Source organism: Schistocerca piceifrons, chromosome 1 (assembly GCF_021461385.2).
Source record: "Schistocerca piceifrons isolate TAMUIC-IGC-003096 chromosome 1, iqSchPice1.1, whole genome shotgun sequence".
Taxonomy (NCBI): domain Eukaryota; kingdom Metazoa; phylum Arthropoda; class Insecta; order Orthoptera; family Acrididae; genus Schistocerca; species Schistocerca piceifrons.
The window spans coordinates 914,933,671-914,953,310 of NC_060138.1; the positions used below are offsets into that span (position 1 = coordinate 914,933,671).

General features: G+C 38.2%; 1 protein-coding gene across 1 annotated transcript in view; it reads right to left on the bottom strand.

Moving 5' to 3' along the window:
- LOC124717078 (protocadherin-like wing polarity protein stan) overlaps nucleotides 1–19,640 on the bottom strand; it is a 368,864-nt gene that overhangs the window by 185,466 nt on the left and 163,758 nt on the right. Inside the window, exons 18-21 of the mRNA XM_047243768.1 lie at nucleotides 11,905–12,069; nucleotides 8,534–8,688; nucleotides 5,597–5,763; nucleotides 362–631 (exon numbers count right to left, since the gene is read on the bottom strand). Coding sequence (XP_047099724.1) covers nucleotides 362–631; nucleotides 5,597–5,763; nucleotides 8,534–8,688; nucleotides 11,905–12,069 — 757 coding nt within the window. The remainder of the gene's footprint in view (nucleotides 1–361; nucleotides 632–5,596; nucleotides 5,764–8,533; nucleotides 8,689–11,904; nucleotides 12,070–19,640) is intronic.

Here is a 19,640-nt window from a genome sequence, read left to right on the forward strand (position 1 = left end):
CCCCAATGGAGGAGGAAATTGGCTGTCCCCCTTTCAAAGGGACTCTCCTGGAATTTACCTTAAGTGATTTAAGTAAATCATGTGAAACCTATACTTGGCTGCCTTCCTCATAATACAAGTTCGGTGTCCCACCACACTGTCACCTCACTCCATCTTTAGATAGAGGAAGCTTTATTTTATTGACCTATCAACAGCGTTTGTAGATGAAAGCAAGTAGATATGTTTACTGCACACAATATAAAAAGTGAAACAGCTATAATGGAGGCAACATGAAGCAGAAATCTGGTGAACAGCAGCCCCTGAGAAAGATCATGCTTTAAAGATTATATTGTAACATTATAATCAGCCAAATTTTAATTACCTGTATGCACCCTTCAAAATATGCCAAATCTGTTGTCAGACTCCCGAATGACAAATCAGGTCCTCCAATTTGTATTCGATTAACATAGAGTCCTTGAATTTTACTGCTGACTGGCACTGTTGTCTCTCTCTGCCCATAGTCCAAGTTAATCCATACTTCACCACTCATCCATTTTATTTCCACATGATGCCATTTCCCATCACTCACATAACCATTTGGAAGCACAACCTTCTCTCCATTATAGCTGTAGTGTACAAATCCTCCTGAAATCTGAGACATAAAAATATTTTCTGTTTAACAAGTACTGTACACAAAGATGAACTATTTCCTCTATTCTCCATGAATAAGGAAACTGTGGCTCCAGAAGCTAGAAGTACTGTCACACACTTTTTTTTTGTGTGTCTGAGGGTATTTTTGTTTCATCATTACAATTGCAATTTTTCTCACCAGGCGCTTTTCGCTTTATTGAAGTATAGCATCATCAGTAGTCTATAATTAAAGACATTTACAATTGCATTCATTTTCTAGATCAAAAAACAGTTCGTTAAAAAGTTGTTGGCTTTCACTTGCGGTAATTTTTTGTTTGGTTTTTAGTTCCTTTCTTTATGAGGCACTGATAGTTGTGGTCTAATTTTATGCTGCTTTGCAGAATTATGCATTTGAAATTTAACAGGGCACACTTTCATACACGACTGTTCACTGTTAATTTTTATACTTGTAAATGTGTATCGTGTTTTGTAATGTTGCCAACACTGTCAATAGTTTTTCTTCGCTCTATTCTTTCAATGTGCTTTCCTCAGTTGTTTTATGTAATGTCTGGTTTTCAATATTTGTTTTGCCATTGAGCAATTGTATATTTTGTATAAATGCTTTTTGTAAGAGAAAGTTTTCTTGGAAAGGAATGAGGTATCTATCTCTACCGATTCTTATGATGTTCACATCTTTTTCAACTGTGGTTGGTCTGTCATATTCCTGTACACGATGGTCTGCAAATGTTGAATGGTTTTCACCGTATTTCCATGCTCTGTTGTGTTCTTTATATCTTGTGTCAAACATCCTGTCAATCATTCCAATGCATTATTTTTCACAGTCTCCGCAACTGAGCTGATAGATACCAAATTATTGGTATGTCTAGTTTATATATATGTTACCCATTTTATGTGTGAATTTATGATGGAAGGTCATTGCAGTCCTTTTTTGGGATTTTGCAGTTTGTATGTGTTGATGTGATATGGTTAAGATTTTTTTTTCTTTATCTTTCTGTTTAGTTGGCCTACCAGTGTTTCTTTGTATCCATTTTAGTCTTATTTGTTTTATAATGGCCAGCTCTTTTTGGTAATTAGAAGTGTTTAGGAGGATCCTGTTCAGTGTTTTTAACATGGATCTGATTGTGACCCATTTCTGATTCTGTGGGTGGTTTGAGGGTGTATTAAGATAGTGTCACTTGTTGTGGGTCTTCTTTATATAAATGGTGAACAGCAGTGTGTGAAATTGCGCTGTATTAAAGGAGCCAAAAAACATGCTAATAGATGGCATTTCCTGATTAGGCAAAAATACAAGAAGAAAATTACCATAAGTAAAAACCAACAATTTATTAATGGGCTTTTTTTTATCTACGAAACACATCAAATTGTAAATATCTTTAATTACAGACCACTGGTGATGCTTTATTCCAATAAAGTGAAACACGTCTGGTGAGAAAAACAGGCATTTCCTGTAGTTTTAACAAAAATACCCTGTGATATTGTAAAGCAACTACAGACAATGTGGCCACACATTGATGACTTTTTCGTATCTCTCTCAACTGTTCTGGGAGTCCCACTTCCAGAAGACAAGGTTACAGTACCTATCTCTAACTGAATTCGATAAATTTTTAAATAAATTGTCCGTTCTTTAACATAAAGTTATGTACTCCATGCACACTAATAAACAACTTCAACATAAACAAGTTTAGAACAATAGTAATGGTATGCAATAATGCTGCAGTGTTAGAGAAGGTAAACATTCACTGTCAAAACATTATGACTACTGCATTGTAAATATTTACCAATGTGTCCCAGAGAGAGTAGCATCTGACACCACCATAACAAAAGTTATTACTAACCAATCACTGAGTTTGTCATTCTACATTAACTGAACCAGTTGAAATCTCCCCCTTTTCTCTCCTTGGAGTACTTAATTTGCATGATTGAAAATAAAATTCCTATTCCCATGCCAATGTGTGTCTTAATTTAAATAATAATAGTAGTAGTAGTAGTAGTATAATCTTCTGGCCTTCATCAATTTAGTTGAGATCAGTTTATAGGCATGGAAATAATATGAATATACTTGACTGTACAAGATAAAGTATAATTACTTGCCCTGCATAAGATAATGATGAAAATTTTGAGTTTGACACTCAAAAATAATATTACAATCATTTAACAAAATTCTATTGAAGCTAGTCAAGGACATCTAACAAAATTACCTTCAATCAATGATGCCAAATTAAAAAATCCACAAAATTGAAGTACCGGTAAAGCAGTCTCATAATAGATGGAACAGAGTGTGAACCCTAGAGACAGTTACAACTGTGTGTACATAAATGAATGTGAGACTAGCAAAAATACAAGACTGACTCCAAAAGAACCATAATCTCTCTTCATCAATAGTCCATATTAGCTATCATTTTCGGTCAGCTACATACTTTTCAACCACATAAAAATGAATTGCATGAGCACAGCAATGACATTTTAAAACATGCATAAGAAACTGTAGAAAAGGTTGTGTCAAATCATCTATATTTGCTACGTACAACGAAATGCAATTACTAAACAGCAACAAATGGAAACATGTAGAAATATGAAAAATATACTGATCAGCCAGAACATTATGACCTCCTACCTAATGGCTGAAATGTCCACCTTTCGCACAGATAGCAGCGATGCATCGTGGCATGGAAGCAGTGAGGGCTTGGCAGGTCACTGGAGGGAGCTGGCATCACATCTGCACACACAAATCACCTGATTCCTGTAAATTCTGGGGGGTTGGGGGCGATGAGCTCTGATGCCACAATCAATCACATCCCAGATGTGTTCAATGGATTCAGATCTGGCAAGCTGGGGTCCAGCAAATCAACTGGAACTTGCCACTGTGTTCCCCGGACCACTCCATCACACTCCTGGCCTTGAGACATGGCATATTATCTTGTTGAAAATGACACTGCCGTGAGGAAACATTACTGTCATGACGGGTTGAAGGGTTTACACTGTCGGCAACTAGTGTATGATACTCTTTGCTCATCAGAATGCCTTGAAAGAGCTCCACTGGACCCATGGATGAGCACATGAATTTTCCCCAGAGCATAATGGAGCACTCACCAGCTTATCTCTGCCCGGCAGTAGAGGAGCCACGGAGCTGTTCCCCAGGAAAACAATGAAACTGTGCCTTCCCATCGGCTTGATGAAGGTGTTAGGATTCATCAGACCCACAATGGTCCACCACTGCACCAATGTCTAGTGCCGATGGTCATGTACCCATTTCAGTCTTAGCTGCTGATGTCGTGGTGTTAACAATAGTACATAAATGGGTCGTTGGACGCAGAGGCCCATCACTAGGAGTGTTCTGTGGATTGTGTCTTCAGGTACACTTGTACTCTGCCCAGCATTAAAGTCTGACATTAGTTCCACCACAGTTTGCCGCCTGTGCTGTTTTACCAGTCTGCTCAGCCTATGACATCCAACATCTGTAATGAAGGGTGGACGCCCAACCCCGCGATGTCTGGACATGGTTTCACCTGGGTTTCGTTTTGTGTTTAAGATATTCCCCACAACACTCCTTGAACACGCAGCAAATCGTGCAGTTTCCAAAATGTTTGTGCCAAGTGTCTGGGCCATCACAATCTCCCCTCAGACAAACTCAGATAGATTCCCAATTTTACACACGGACAGCACACTCACTGATGCTACATGTACTGTGTGTTTGTTTGACTACAGTCATTCCTCGTCAGGTGATGCTGCTATCGCCTGGATGGGTTTTACTGGTAGTAGGTCGGTGGTCATAAGGTTCTGGCTGATCAGTGTATGTAACTTCTGGAATCAGGCACACTGTCTTCTGGCAGGATAGAGGAAAAGATGGAAGAAAGTGAGAATCTTAAACCTTAACAAACCACAAGAAAAGTCACCCAGAATCCCAAGTGAGCCTTACTGAACAGGATGAGAGGAAAATTGGGTTGTTGGCGCCAGATTAGCCTTTAAAATTATATAACTAAGAGCTAGCAGAGAGTGCAGAAATGTAGTTGCAGATAAATGGAAATGAGGTAAAAAGAAGAGAGAAAAAAAACTAAGTGCAGGAAATATGGTTCAGAAGGAGAGAAAATAAATAAATTAAAAGGAAAGGAAACAGTAAAAGAGGAAAGTAGAAAAGGAGCATAAAAGTTAACTTAAACTCAATCTGAATAACTATTTTACAGCTTCTACAATTCCATCTGTTGCAATTTAGAGAGAAAAACAAGTCTACCCATATTACAAATATTCTCAGTTCACTGATTACTAAAATAGAATTATTATTTGAAATTCCGTGTGATCCAACAGCATGTTGTAGGTTCTTCAACTGGACGCCATGTCAGCAATTTGCACTCCCTCCCACTATAGCAATCATATTGGGAAAAGGTGACATAAGAGTTTAATGGTGAATGTTAATCATGAGTCAGTCCTGGTGAATTTTTGCATCACGAAGAGGTGAAGACTAGGTTACAGATGAACTAAAATATTCTGTGGATCAACCAGGATTCGTTCTGTGAGCTTTCGGTTCCTAGGAATGCACTTTACCACTAGACCTGCAGGCCTTGGCTATTATACTGTATTTCCCAAAGATCTATATGCATCCCAGCACTCTCTGCCCTTTCCAATAGTGCATCAAAATATTTCTGTTTAAATGATTTAACTTATCTTCTAATTCAAATACTTCCCCTCCTGCTAGCTCTTATAAGCATAATATAGTGTTCATGTCAGCTCTGTGTTTCAACTCTTACTGACTCTTACATATGTATATCTAACAGGTTTCTGTTTAAGCATAACTTACAAATATTATTTGATAATTGTTTCTGGAAATAGAGATTTTAGGAAAGTAACAAGAACCCACATTCTTCACACCATAAAAGTTGAAAAAGAAGCATTAACAATATCTGAATTCACGTAATTCACATATAACAGTGACCAATCTAAAAAACAGAACAGACCATTGAACTGTACTTACACTTAGCAATGCAGAGTTGTTCTGCCCAATCTGAATGCTCATAATGAAAGCATCTTCCTGTAAGGTTCGGACTGATAGAGCATTGAGCCAGGGGAGCTGTATGGGACGGAGCAGAGGATTGAATGAAATAATTCCGTCACCTTGAAATCGCCAAGGTGGTTTCACAGCTGCAAAAAATGCCACGAATAGCATGTACAATACTGTTATCAATATGGAAAAGCAACTGACATCACTCAATAGCATGAACTGGTAAGACAAAAGTTTTAATTAATATTTAGTTTTCTACATGGATATCTCAAATTATTAATACATGAGTAATTTTCTTTATTTGTAGCCACAATATGGTACTTGACTGTTTTCTGCAAATTGTCTTAAATGCTTAATTATATCATTTTATGCTCCTAACATGTTTTTTCCGTCTCGAATTTCAATACTCTTTTATAAAAACGGAAACAAAATTCAAATAATTTGAAAGTCCACTAAAATGCTCCATTCAAGTTACGCGATGCCTGTGACGGCTGCTCCTGCTGTCATAATGCTAATTCACAGTGATGTCTTGTTTTGGAATTTACGATTTGGAAAATGGGTTACAAATAGCATGTAGTACCATATTATACAAATATATCTATAAAAACTCCTAAAAATTTGTTTTTGGTTGTTCCAGAGAATAAGATGCATAAAATGTGGTTGCACTGTACAGACAAATTTCTGCCATGTTGACACACAAGTTTACTAACTTCATTAAAAATGTGTTACACTGTGAAGTTGGCTGTTACATTGAAGGATAGCATCATTCAACGAAATTAAACATCTAGTGAAAATTGTCGTTTTACCCATCTGCACCTTAATTATTTGGTAGATCAGTTGTTAGAGTGATAGACTTTCAAATTTTATAAGATGAGGTCCATAGATCGCTGGTTCGAATCTAACTCGAAGCAACATTTTTAATTTATTTGTAAAACAACTCGACAGTCCTCTCACATGAAAATGAAATCACAATTACAAAACTTCATCAAGCCAATTAGAAACAGAACATTATTGTGTTTTGCTTCCCGTTTACATGCGCTTGCATTTGCAATTGGTGTTCACACACATCACGTTCAGAAAGATATTTTTTAGTTAATGCGACCATGCACTTTTTACTTTATTAGAAACAATGTTTTTATCTTCCTACTGTCCAGTTAGGATCCTTACTGTTTAAATTTTCACAGTTTCATTATCTTACAAGGGCCAAATGAAAAGTAATGCCTCCACCTTCGTTAATTGAGTTGGGATGGGAATATTTTAATAAATAAAATGCACAAATAATCCTTAGAATGTGATCTTTAATTACTAATATTCACTTTTTCCACATAATCATCAGCCAATGGGATACATTTCTGTCTACAATGAACAAGTTTTCTGAAGCTGTCACAGAAGAAGTCGACACTCTGTTTGCACAACCACAGTCTCACAGTTCTCTCAACGTCATCATCAGAAGCATAATGATGTCCCTGCAGATCGTCTTTCATTACTGGGAACAGATGGAAGTCAGATGGTGCTACTGCGGCATAAGCCCCAGAGATATGCACAGGATATACACCACAGTGGTTACACCTAGAATTTTCTATGGGGCCGTAGTGTGGTGGAAGAAGGTAGAACAGTGGGTTGCAGCTAAGGAGCTTGCTAAGGTGCAGAGACTGACCAGCTCAGCCATAACAGGCAGAATTAGCAGCACACCATCCACTGGGATGGAAGCCATGTTGGACATGCCTCCACTACACCAGCTGGGGCATACAGACTTAAAACAGGCAAAAACTGGATCTCATCGGGATATCCATACTCACACACTAACATAGTGAGTGAGGTAAACATAGGAATGGCTGAGGAAATGCCTGCTGACTATACAATAGCTCCCAACTGCTTCAACAAGCCTTACAATATAATAATTGGAAGCAGGGAGCAGTGGGAAAAAACAGTATGCGGGACACTGTTTGGTTCACCGATGGGTCGAAATCAGACCAAGGCATTGGGGCAGGGGTGTATGGGGTTCAGCCAAGACTGTAGGGCATCATCTCTCTAGGAAACCTGGCCTCTGCATTCCAAGCTGAAATTACTGTTATCAGGGCATGTGTGGCGGAGAATATGCGTATGTGCTACAAGGACCGTATCATCTACATCTATTCAGACAGCCAAGCAGCCCTGAAATCACTGGCAGCTCCTGCAACACGATCTAAGATTGTCGCAGATTGCCACAGGGCTCTGGTGGAGCTAGGGGGGAAGCATTAGGGTAAACCTAGTGTGGATCTCTGGCCACTCAGGGATCTGTGGCAATGAACAAGCCGACAGATGGGACTGGATGGGGGCAACGACTTGATTTATTGGAGCGGAACCTGTCCTGACAATCACCAAGGCTATGATCAAACTAGAACTATGGAACTGGCTCACGAAACAGCACGTAGAATGTCCATTGTTGTACATATCACCACTCTAACAGGTGGAGCATAAACGCATCAACTTTTGCAACGTTTCCACTATCAGCGTTCACAAAATTCCTTTCTACTGTTACTTAAAGGTTGTAATTGATTTCTCCATCACTAAATAGCTAAATTGTTTGCAGAAAAGTACATAAAAACCTTGTAGCTTCAGCTAACACTCCTTAACACACGTGTAGTGCCTAGTCTGTAACATCACCAGAGAATCAGCCAATAACAGAGTGTGTTTTTGATCATGTGACCCAATCTTGATATTTAATGACCTTTTTAAGCTTTAATTACATAAAAATAACAGATTTTTGTGAGAATATTGACCACAATGCTATAAATATGTCAGCAGAAATGAATAAATTTACACTGGAAAGTAACATGTACAAAATCATATCAAATGAGTCAAAAGAAAGATAAAGTTTATGACAGCTCATGTAATTTTGAAAAGATGGTTTCATACTAGTGGTCTTACCTCGACTACAGTCTTTGTCACTCCACCCTTCACTGCATTCACACAGATAAGTTCCCCATCCTTCCACACATTTCCCTCCATGATTACATGGATTGGACTGACAGAAAAACCGTTTTTCTGGACAACCAGCTATTGTTCCATTTTCTGCAACATAGCTGTATAACAAAAGACATTATTTTTGTAATTACAGAGTTCTCTAAACAGGACAAAATAATACTTCAATAAAGTGGTTGATGAGGAGAATAAAAAAAAGGAAACATGCTCTACACTGATCCAAAGTTTCTAAATTTATACAATGCTCAAAGTAATGGCACGTGGGATGTATACAACAATTTCAGTTATTGTGTAAATGGATAGATAAAAAATCTACTCACCAAGCAGCGGCAGGAGAACACACACAAAAACGTTTAACTTTTACAAGCTTTTGGAGCCAATGGCTCCTTCCTCCGACAGAAGCATTTAAGGGGAAGGAAGAGGGGTGAAGGAAAAGGACTGGAGAGGTTTAGGGAAAGGGTTATAGCTCATAAAAGTCACCCAGAACCCCAGGTCAGAGGAGACTTACAGGATGGGATGAGAAGGAAAGACTGATTGTTGGGGACTGCACTGGATGAGATCTGAGAACCTGAAAACTTAAAAGTGGAAGACAGGGTAATATGCAAGACAGAGATTACTACTAAAACATCGTGCATGAGCTAATAAGTGTGAAAAACTAAGTGCATTGTATGTAATAGTGGTGGCAAAAAACAAACAGATCAAAAAATGAAAGATGTGCAAAACTAAAATGGAGTGAAGAAAGAAATAGTTACTGTGAAGAAATACTGAGATGGAAGGAATTAATGTAAATGATGGACAGGTGGGTGGCAAGAACCAAGGACATGATGTAGATCTAGTTCCCACCTGCGGGCTTTTGAGAGACTGGCAGGATATTGTGGGTTGCCGGTAGACACCCTCTGCCTATGCCCATTCATCCTGATTAATATCTGGGTGGTAGTCATGCCAATGTAAAAGGCTGAATAATGTTTACATAACAGGTGGAATGTGATGTGTCATGACACAGGTGGCTCTCTCTTTGATAGTGTATGTTTTGCCAGCTGGGTGGAACAGGTGGTGGTAGGAGGATGCACACGGCAAGTCTTGCAGTGGGGATGGTCACAGGGGTGCAAGGATATTGCGGAGATTGGGAGGGTGATGAACAGTTATTCCTGATGTAGTGGGCAAAATCATAAGACAGAATGGATCTCATTTCTGGGCATGACTTTAGAAAGTCGTGGCCTTGTCAAAGTAGATGATTAACACATTCCAGACCAGGATAATACTGAGTGACAAGTGGTGTGCTCTGAAGTTGATTTTTTGAGGGATCAGCAGTACCAGGATTGGACGTGATGGCCCAGGAAAGCAGATTTCCTGGGCCATTACTACCACCCAGTTATCAATCAGGATGAATGGGCATAGGCAGAGGGTGTCTGCTGGCAACATACAATATCTTGTTGCAGGGCATGTTCTGAAACATTACAATCATGACCTCAGTGCCTGTTTCACCACACAAGCCATCTGGATTCTTCCCCCACTCTCAGAACTCCGCAAGGTGGGAACTAGCACTACAACATGTCCTTATGGCCTTAATTTATGTTAATTCCTTCCATCTCAGCTTTTCTTCACAATAACTACTCCTTTCTTCACTCCAGTTTAGTTTTGTACATCTTTCATTTTCCGCCCTGTCTATTTTTCACTGTCCCCCATTCCACCACTGTTACAGACTATGCACTTACTTAGCTTTTCACTTTTATTAACTCATGCACAATGTTTTAGTAGTAATCTCTGCCTGTATATTACCCTATCTTCCATCCTTGCGTCTGCAGGTTCTCTAATCTTGTCCGGTGCTACTCCCAACAATTCTTTTCTTTCCCTAAACCCCTCCAGTCCTTTTCCTTCACCCCTATTCCTTCTCCTTCAACTCTTCTGCCAGAAGAAAGAGCCAATGGCTCCGAATGACTGTAAAAGTTAAACCTTTTTGTATGTGTGTGTTCTCCTGCCACTGCTTAATGAGTATATTATTATTAGAAATGTATGAGAGTATAATATGTAACCAGCCTTTTTTGTTAGTTTTAATAAGATTTATTGCACTGTTAACCAGTTTTCAAGCTACTGCAAGCTCATCATCAGATGGAGGAACACTATCTGGACCATGTGCAGATATGTACTAGGGTCATGGTGCCTGCAGAAATAAAAGAAATTGAGTTGATGAAATGTTTATGAAACAAAAAGATCATTATGTTTTAGCAAACTTACATTGCAATGCCTCATGATATCCATGGCAAATTCATTCCAATAATGTACATTTTGCCAGCTTAGTTACTGACACACACACACACACACACACACACACACACACACACACACAAATGCAAATGCAAATTTGACAAAAACTGATGGAATGATGTCGAGGAATATAAAAGTGAAAAGGCTGTTACGAGAATGTTTAAGGGAATAAAAGAGATAAAACAAGGATGGCAGCTGCAGACAACAATATGCAGGGATAAAAAGGAAAGTTAATCAGAGAGGAAACTAAAATCACAGAAAGATGGGAAAAATATTTTAAAGAATTGTTGAACTTTGGGGGAATCCTGAAATTTCAAGAAGAGGAACAGGAACAGATGCAACAAGCTGGTATCAGAAGTGATGAAGGGCAACCAACACTGAAGAAGTGAGTGTAGCTGTTAAGGAGATGAGGAACTACAGAGTTTTGGGAGAATGACGACACACCAAGTGAAATTTTCAAGTATGCTGGTGTAGAGACATTCAAGAAAATACTTGAAAGTTCAGAAAATATGGAGAAGTGAAAAAATTCAATAAGTTGATGCAATTAGAAAATGGTGACATAGTCAAATATCTGTAGGCAACAGGTGTTAATACTCCACAGTTTGAAATTGTGGCACTAAAGGCTATTGAGATTCCGTGTTCCAATGTTACCAGCAAGAGGATAGTTACAACTGCTCTGAAGTGTTGACAGATTGGCAGAAAAATCTCTTGGGAGATAAGCTATATATCATGACAGCATGATCACATTTACACAACAAAGTATTGTAGCATAAAATGGCATATAATCACAAACAACACAATTCACACAGTATGTATCAACATTAGCATTAGTCATCGTTCATCAAGCTAGTAAGGAAAGACAGGTGATTTTCTGTTCTAATTAAAAACTCTAAGCAAATGTTGGAGCACTTGTTACTTAAATATGCAAACAAGAAGTAAGTACAAATTCTTCAAAAACAGAAAATGCAAAAACTAAGCACATTTTTCCAAACATTATAACTACATGTCCTCTAAAAAGAACATCTTACCAACAACACAATTTCTACACTTACCCATTAAGATCAATAAACTTATGATCAATGTATAGATCACTAATACATCCAATAAAATCTTTGCTGTTTACTTGAAAATGTGTTGGCAGAGATGGTAAGCCACCAATTTGAAGTGGCCCAGTAAGGTCCAAAAATCTGTAGCATGTCTCTGTGAAAATAGCACACCTGGAACCAAATCAATTAATATCTGTACTATAAATCACATAAAACTGAAAACTGACTGTGTGAAAATATGAATATGAATGACATTTTTGGTCTGAATTACACAATAATTCACAGCAATTATTTTAATAATTCACAGTAATTATCTTCAGCAGCTATAGGTATGTATCGACATGTTTTCATGGATACTATTTCAATGCATTGCATAGAGAATTGAAAATGTGCAAGCATAACCACAAGAAGAAAAGAGACTAATTTTGAGCACTGAGTTCTGCAGATTATAAAGAAGAATCATGTGTGTATGATTCAAGCAGCTGAAGGACAACTGTATAAAGTGGAAAACAGTCTTTCATTACTTTTTCCCCTGCCACTTGTGGCAACACAAAACTAGAAATTATGACTCTGAAAAATTAAACAATTGTTTCATCCAGATAATATCAACAGAAAAAGACAGGATAATTACGACGAGTGAGACAAGCTTGATAAAGTGTCTTCTTTTATTTGTACAGAGGTAGTTCACATGTTCAGTGAGAAATAACTATAGAGAACGAGCAATTCAGAGCAAATAGTGGCAGAATTGTTGCTTGATCACATGCAGCACCTCTTCCTAATATTTGGCCACAAAAAACTGGTGTGTGGCTAATCTGTGCAACCCTACAAATACTGATATATTTTCACATTATATAATCCTCAACTGTAGTGGTCATTCCTTAGGTCAAAAGTTCAAAAGTAACTGAAAATTATTCAATGCATATTGAAAACATGTTCAATTACTGATGTTCATTTATTTGGTGACTAGCGAAGCACCAACAGTTCTGTTGTTTTACATGAGAGGAGAGGCATTGTCTTCCTCTGACTAAACAGTAAAATTTAGTCTTCATAAATGACTTGTAACCTCGAAAGAAAATTATTCAGCAGAGCTATTATGCAGACTTCAAACTTGCAATTATTTGTTATGCTAAGAGTACATCTAATAGAGAAGCTGGCAAAATGAATGCATGAATCTAATGTGTAGCACTGGATTGCACTTGAGAATAAGCTGAAAACTTCCGTTTCATCACAGAAATTCTACTGAGGGCCAGACACTGAGAAACATCCCAAAATTGTTGCTAGGATTCTTTCCTTCGTACAGAGAAAAAGGACAGGTGAGACACTTATCTCATGATAAATAATTTCATTAAATAACTCAGAAGTTGCAAAGACCTTAAACATACCACAGACTGAGTCCCTTGGGAGTATCAATAGATACTGCAGATTTATGCGTAAAGTGATCCCCCCTACATAATGAAGTACTTGATTAGCACAGACACTGCCTGAAGATTCAACTGAGAAACTTGTCAACTTCCAAAGGTAAATAATCCAAATATGGCAGTGGCATTGTTGCTCTTTACACCAGAGATGTCAAGTAAGGTGATAGTAGGTGAAATGTATCTCATTAAGAACAAAAAACTATCATAATATTAGCAATTACTGCAGAGAGGAGAAAGCTGCCAGTAACTTATTCTGCAGGTTAAAACTTTGTCCGAGAAAAATTTCCTTATGGGGTTGGTGATTCAGTGCCAACAAAACTATTGACTGATGAGACTGCATTAATAATAGACAGGTTAGCTACTGTTTGAAATTGCAGCAATGGTGTGTTGCTCAGTAAGACAGCTATGCTAATGTTTGGTGTTGTCAAAGACCACCTCACACCTGAAGTAAATAATGGAGTTGCTGCTTTGAAGGCAGATCTAGTCATTATATTTGTTAGTATGACTTCAGTACTGCATGTGAATGATATCATTGCAAACAAAAGTAATTTAAAAACCGTCTCTGATATATATATTTACTGGTGATTAATAAATACATAGCAGTTGCAGACAGGAACAACAAAAAGACTGTTACACAAAATGGCTTTCAGCCAAAGCCTTCTTCAGCAAAGAAAACAGACACAAACTCACACAAGCAAGCACACATGACCTCTATCACTGGCTTAATATATTGGGTAGTCTACAAAGTTATTCTTGTTTTAACTTAGACTAAAGCTAAAATTTGTTTGCCATGAGTGGGAAGTGTATGACTTGCCATAGGACTGTTGGTTCTGGGGTGTGGTGTGAGGGTTGTTACAGTTTCTTTCATGTGGGCGACTGCAGCGGCATGGGAATTGGGGAAATAAACAAGGCTCATTAACTGTGTAGGATTTTCTGTAGAGACAGGAAGATAGTGGAACAGGAGGAGAAGATTGCTGCCCTTCAGGCAGAACTAGATAAAGTGCAACAAATTTGGAAAGGTTGCTGCCCTTCAGGCAGAACTAGATAAAGTGCAACAAATTTGGAAAGGTTAAAGTTGGGTTGGGTTGTTTGGGGGAGAAAGCCAGACAGCGAGGCCATTGGTCTCATCGGATTAGGGAAGGACGGGGAAGGAAGTCAGCTGTACCCTTTCAAAAGAACATCCCAGCATTTGCCTAGAGCGATTTAGGGAAATCACGGAAAACCTAAATCAGGACAGCCGGATGCGGAATTGAACCGGCGTCCTCCCGAATGCGAGTCCAGTGTGTTAGCCACTGTGCCACCTCGCTCGGTGAAAGGTTAAGGGGGGAGAAGGAAAAAGAGAGTTGGGAAGTGACAACAGGTTATAGAAGAAATAGAAGTAGGACGTTTTCAGACAGTGTGGTTGTGAATGTGGAAAATGGGTTTGATCTGTTGTCACAGTTGGAAACTGATGAGCCACAAGTAGATGTAGGAGTACACAAAACACAACAAACTTTTAAAGTGTTTGAAAACTCTGAAGTCAGAAAAAGTTGAGAAGAAGATGAAAGTTTTGTTGCTAGGTAGTTCACATGGTAGAGGTGTTGGCCAACTGTTGCAGGATGAACTAGGGTCAGGTTACAATCATAAGTTTCTTTTAAACCTAGTGCAAGTCTGGGTCAGGTGATAGAGGATGTAGGTTCACTTTGCAAAGACTTCACAAAGGAAGACACGGTGGTAATAGTGGGTGGGGTGGTCAACAGCATAGATAGGAACCCTAATTATTCAATTCAGAGTGACCTGGTAAAGATAGCTTCAGCAACGAGACATACTGGTTGATTGGTTGGTTGGTTGGTTGTTTTGGGGAAGGAAACCAGACAGCGTGGTCATCGGTCTCATCGGATTAGGGAAGGATGGGGAAGGAAGTCGGCCGCGCCCTTTCAGAGGAACCACCCCGGCATTTGCCTGGAGTGATTTAGGGGAATCACGGAAAACCTAAATCAGGATGGCCGGACGCGGGATTGAACTGTCGTCCTCCCGAATGCGAGTCCAGTGTCGAATCACTGCGCCACCTCGCTCGGTGACATACTGGTGTTGAGCTGGTGTCTGTTCTGAGGCGCCATGACCGGCTTCATTTAAATTCTTCTGTTCGGAGAGTTAATTTAGAGGTGGAATGGCTGCTTGGATCAGGTATGGGATCTCATATCAGGGTGGTTCCTGTTGACTCTGTCAGTAGGTGGAACTCTACAAGGCATGGCCTTCACCTCAGCAGTAAAGGGAAGGGAAAACTGTCTGGGCTAATAACAAGTAACTTGGGGGGGGGGGGGGGGGCAGGGCAACTGTCACAAGTGGTAAAGTACCAGTGGTTACAAGTGACAGATGAGCAGTTTTTTTTAAGTAGGGAGGGCAGAAACAAAAGACGCTCAGAGACAGACTGAAAATGACATTCACATTGATAAAATAGGCAGCCAGAAAGCAAATTTATATGTACATAATTCATGCAGACAGCCTCTGATTCAAAATAGAGATACTCAAAAATTGACAGGAAAATTAGGTTCATCCAGTTATAATTCAGCCAGTGCACAAAATCAGTTATCCTTATTGCATCAGGATATCCAAGGACTAAGGGGTAAGCTTAATGAGTTGCTTATTTGTGTTGAAGAATTAGAGTTGAGCAAACCAGTTGATATAACTGCCTCTCTGAACATCATGTGACCACTGGTATAGATATGTTAAATGTTACACGATTCAAGTTAGCTTCTTACTTCTGTAGAGAATATTTGGAGAAAGGAGGAATTGCCACATTTGTCAGAAACTGTTTGGATTTAAATAATATTGATATTAATAAATTTTGCTCAGAGCAGCACTTAGAAGCTTGTACAAAAGAAGTCGTATTTCATAATAAGTCCTTTATAATAGTAGGTATATACAGATCACCTTCAGGAAATTTTAATCTCTTCATAAAAAAATCTGAAAGCTTTGTTATCACAAGTCACGGGGGGTGGGGGGTGGGGTGGGGTGGGGGGTGGGGAGGTGGGGGGGGGGGGGGGAGGAAATAGTGGTTTCTGGTGATTTTAATGGGAATTTATTGAAAAGCTCTGTCACTCAACAATTATTGCAGTCAGTAACACTATCATTCAATTTAGTTCCTACTGTGAACTTTGCAACTAGGATATGTAAATGCTCTGAGACTACTATTGATAATATCTTTGTAGACAAATCTAGGAAAAACATTCACATCACAAAACCAATAGTAAATAGGCTATCTGATCATGACAAGCAGCACCTTGTGTTCAATACTGAAATTTGTCAGCATAAAAAACCTATTAAATCTGAATCCAGGAGGGTAATAAATAAGTCAAAAATTGAGAAATTCAGGAAATTGCTCGAAAACATGAACTGGAGAGATGTTTGCAGTACTTCTGACTCAAATGGAAAATACAAAGCATTCATTAATAAAATTACCTCCACTTTTGAAAATTGTTTTCCCCTAAAGATAACTCAAATCACACAGAAGTCAAAAAATAAAATGCGGATCACTCAAGGATTAAAGATATCATGTGGGACAATAAGGACACTGTATCTACTATCTAGGAACAGCTCTGATGTTAGAACTGTAATGCATTACAAAGAATACTGCAAAAATATTGAAGCAAGTAATCCAGAAATCGAAGGCAACAAAATAAAAACTGTATGGGATGTAGTGAAGACAGAGACAGGTGGGGCCGAAAAGGAAGAGGAACAGATAGCCAACATGAAACAAAGGGTGCCGTTGCAAAATATTTATGCAGTAAGCAGTCAGTCTTCATCTGATTGCGAATTAATTACATGTGATGTAATTCCACCTTGGGTCCATTGCTTTTTCTTGTGTATATTAATGACCTGTTACATTGCCTGATGCTAAGTTTGTTTTGTTTGCAGATGATCCAAACTTTGCAATAAGTAGCAAGCCAAGTACAGATTTAGAAATAACTGCTAATCAAATTTTCACTGACATTAATGAATGGTTTAAAGATAATTTACTGTCATTAAACTTTGAGAAGACCCACTATGTGCAGTTCAGAACCTCTAAGAGATTTCCTTCCAGCATGTGTATAACATATTAAGACATGCAGATCGAAGAGGCTGACAAGTGTTAAATTTCTGGAATTACAACTCGATAATAAATTCAGTTGGGAAGGGCATGCCACAGAACTGTTTAAGTGCCTAAACAAGTCTGTATTTGCAGTGAGAATGAGTCAGATGTAGGAGATATAAATATAAAAAAAAAAAAAACTTGCATACTTTGCTTACTTTTGTTCTATTATGTCATATGGGATCATATTCTGGAGTAACTCAGCAAGCTGAGCAAATATTTTTAGGGTGAAAAAGTGTATGATATGAATCATTTGTGGTGTAAATTCAAGATCATCATGTAGAAACCTGTTCAAGGAACTTTGTACTCCAACCACTGCTTCTCAGTATATTTCTTCCTTAATGAAATTTGTTGCAAGTAATATATATCTATTTCCAATCAATAGCTCAATACATAGTATCATTACTACGAATAAGAACAATCTACATAAAGTCCTAAAATCATTTACCTTGGTTCAAAAACGGGTCCAATATTCAGGAACACACACTTTCAATAAATTGCCAGGAACCGTTAAAAACTTGGTTTCAGAGAAAGCACGGTTTAAATAGTGTTTGAAAGACTTTTTGATAGGCAACCCCTCCTACTCTATAGATGAATATCTTAACAGAGGCTGTTAAGGGGGGACGTTGATGAAATTGACCGAAAATGTCAATTTTCGATTTATTTTTTATTTGTTAGTACAATTCATGGACAATAAGTTCCCAAAGTTTTAATGTTAAAATCACATCCGAACTGCCTGAAAATTAATTAAAAGTGTGACACGGCCCCTCTGCCACACCCACGTTTTGAAGCCGCACTCCAATACCAGCTCAGTGAACAACGATTCTGTGTATTACTTTCAACCAAATGTGTGCGGGATACATCTAGAAGGGTGTGATACAGACTCTTTGGTTTTATGGATCACCTTTGACTCTGTTCTGTATCTTATAAACACTAACAAACTAGCTGCATCGTTTATGACGAAGCAATTCTTTTTTTTGCCTTGTGATACTGACGTAAATTTATACAAGTGTTCGATTCTTTCTTCATTCAGTTATGCCACGATCACAAAGAGTGTATAAAAAACTGGATAAACTGGGTTTGAATAAGTTAGTGAATGGAAGACGTGAGAAATAATGACAAACCAGCAATGAGGCTATGTCCGAAATAAGAACATCTGCAGAAAATGTGAACTCATCTCCAAGCAGCTCCAAGCGAAAAATTGGTTTAAGACCTGGTAAAGGAAAGCAGGCAGACAACATGAAACCAGAAAAGAAGCCTTGAAGGGAAAGACGACCCAGAGTACAAATGTGGTGCCTTCTGAAAAAGTGACATAAGGAAAAAAATTAGGTTGAACTTTAAATTGTGTTTCCTGAAAAGTTTGTTTTTTAAAGTTTATGTACCTTTTCCTCAGATTCTATGAATACTAGAACTATGAAATTTTGTACACATATTTCTGTAAACCTAATAAACTTTGTCTCAAGAGCAAATTTTGAAATTCTGACTGCAAGCTGAGATATGGGGCAAAGTGCTTGGAATTTTGCATGAATTTAAAATTGTACTTCTGGAATTATAATTAAAAAATTATGAAAATTCTCCTATTTGACCTATTCCAAAAACCTCACGAGAGAAGCTTACAACATATATACAGGGTGGTCCATTGATAGTGACCGGGCCAAATATCTCATGAAATAAGCATCAAATGAAAAAACTACAAAGAACGAAACTCGTCTAGCTTGAAGGGGGAAAGCAGATGGCGCTATGGTTGGCCCGCTAGATGGCACTGCCATAGGTCAAACGGATATCAACTGCGTTTTTTTAAAAATAGGAACCTCCATTTTTTATTACATATTCGTTTAGTACGTAAAGAAATATGAATGTTTTAGTTGGACCACTTTTTTCCACTTTGTGATAGATGGCGCTGTAGTAATCACAAACATATGGCTCACAATTTTAGACGAACAGTTGGCAACAGGTAGCTTTTTAAAATTAAAATACAGAATGTAGGTACGTTTGAACATTTTATTTCGGTTGTTCTAATGTGATACATGTATCTTTGTGAAGTTATCATTTCTGAGAAAACATGCTGTTACAGCGTGATTACCTGTAAATACCACATTAATGAAATAAATGCTCAAAATGATGTCCGTCAACCTCAATGCATTTGGCAATGCGTGTAACGACATTCCTCTCAACAGTGAGTAGTTCGCCTTCCATAATGTTCGCACATGCAT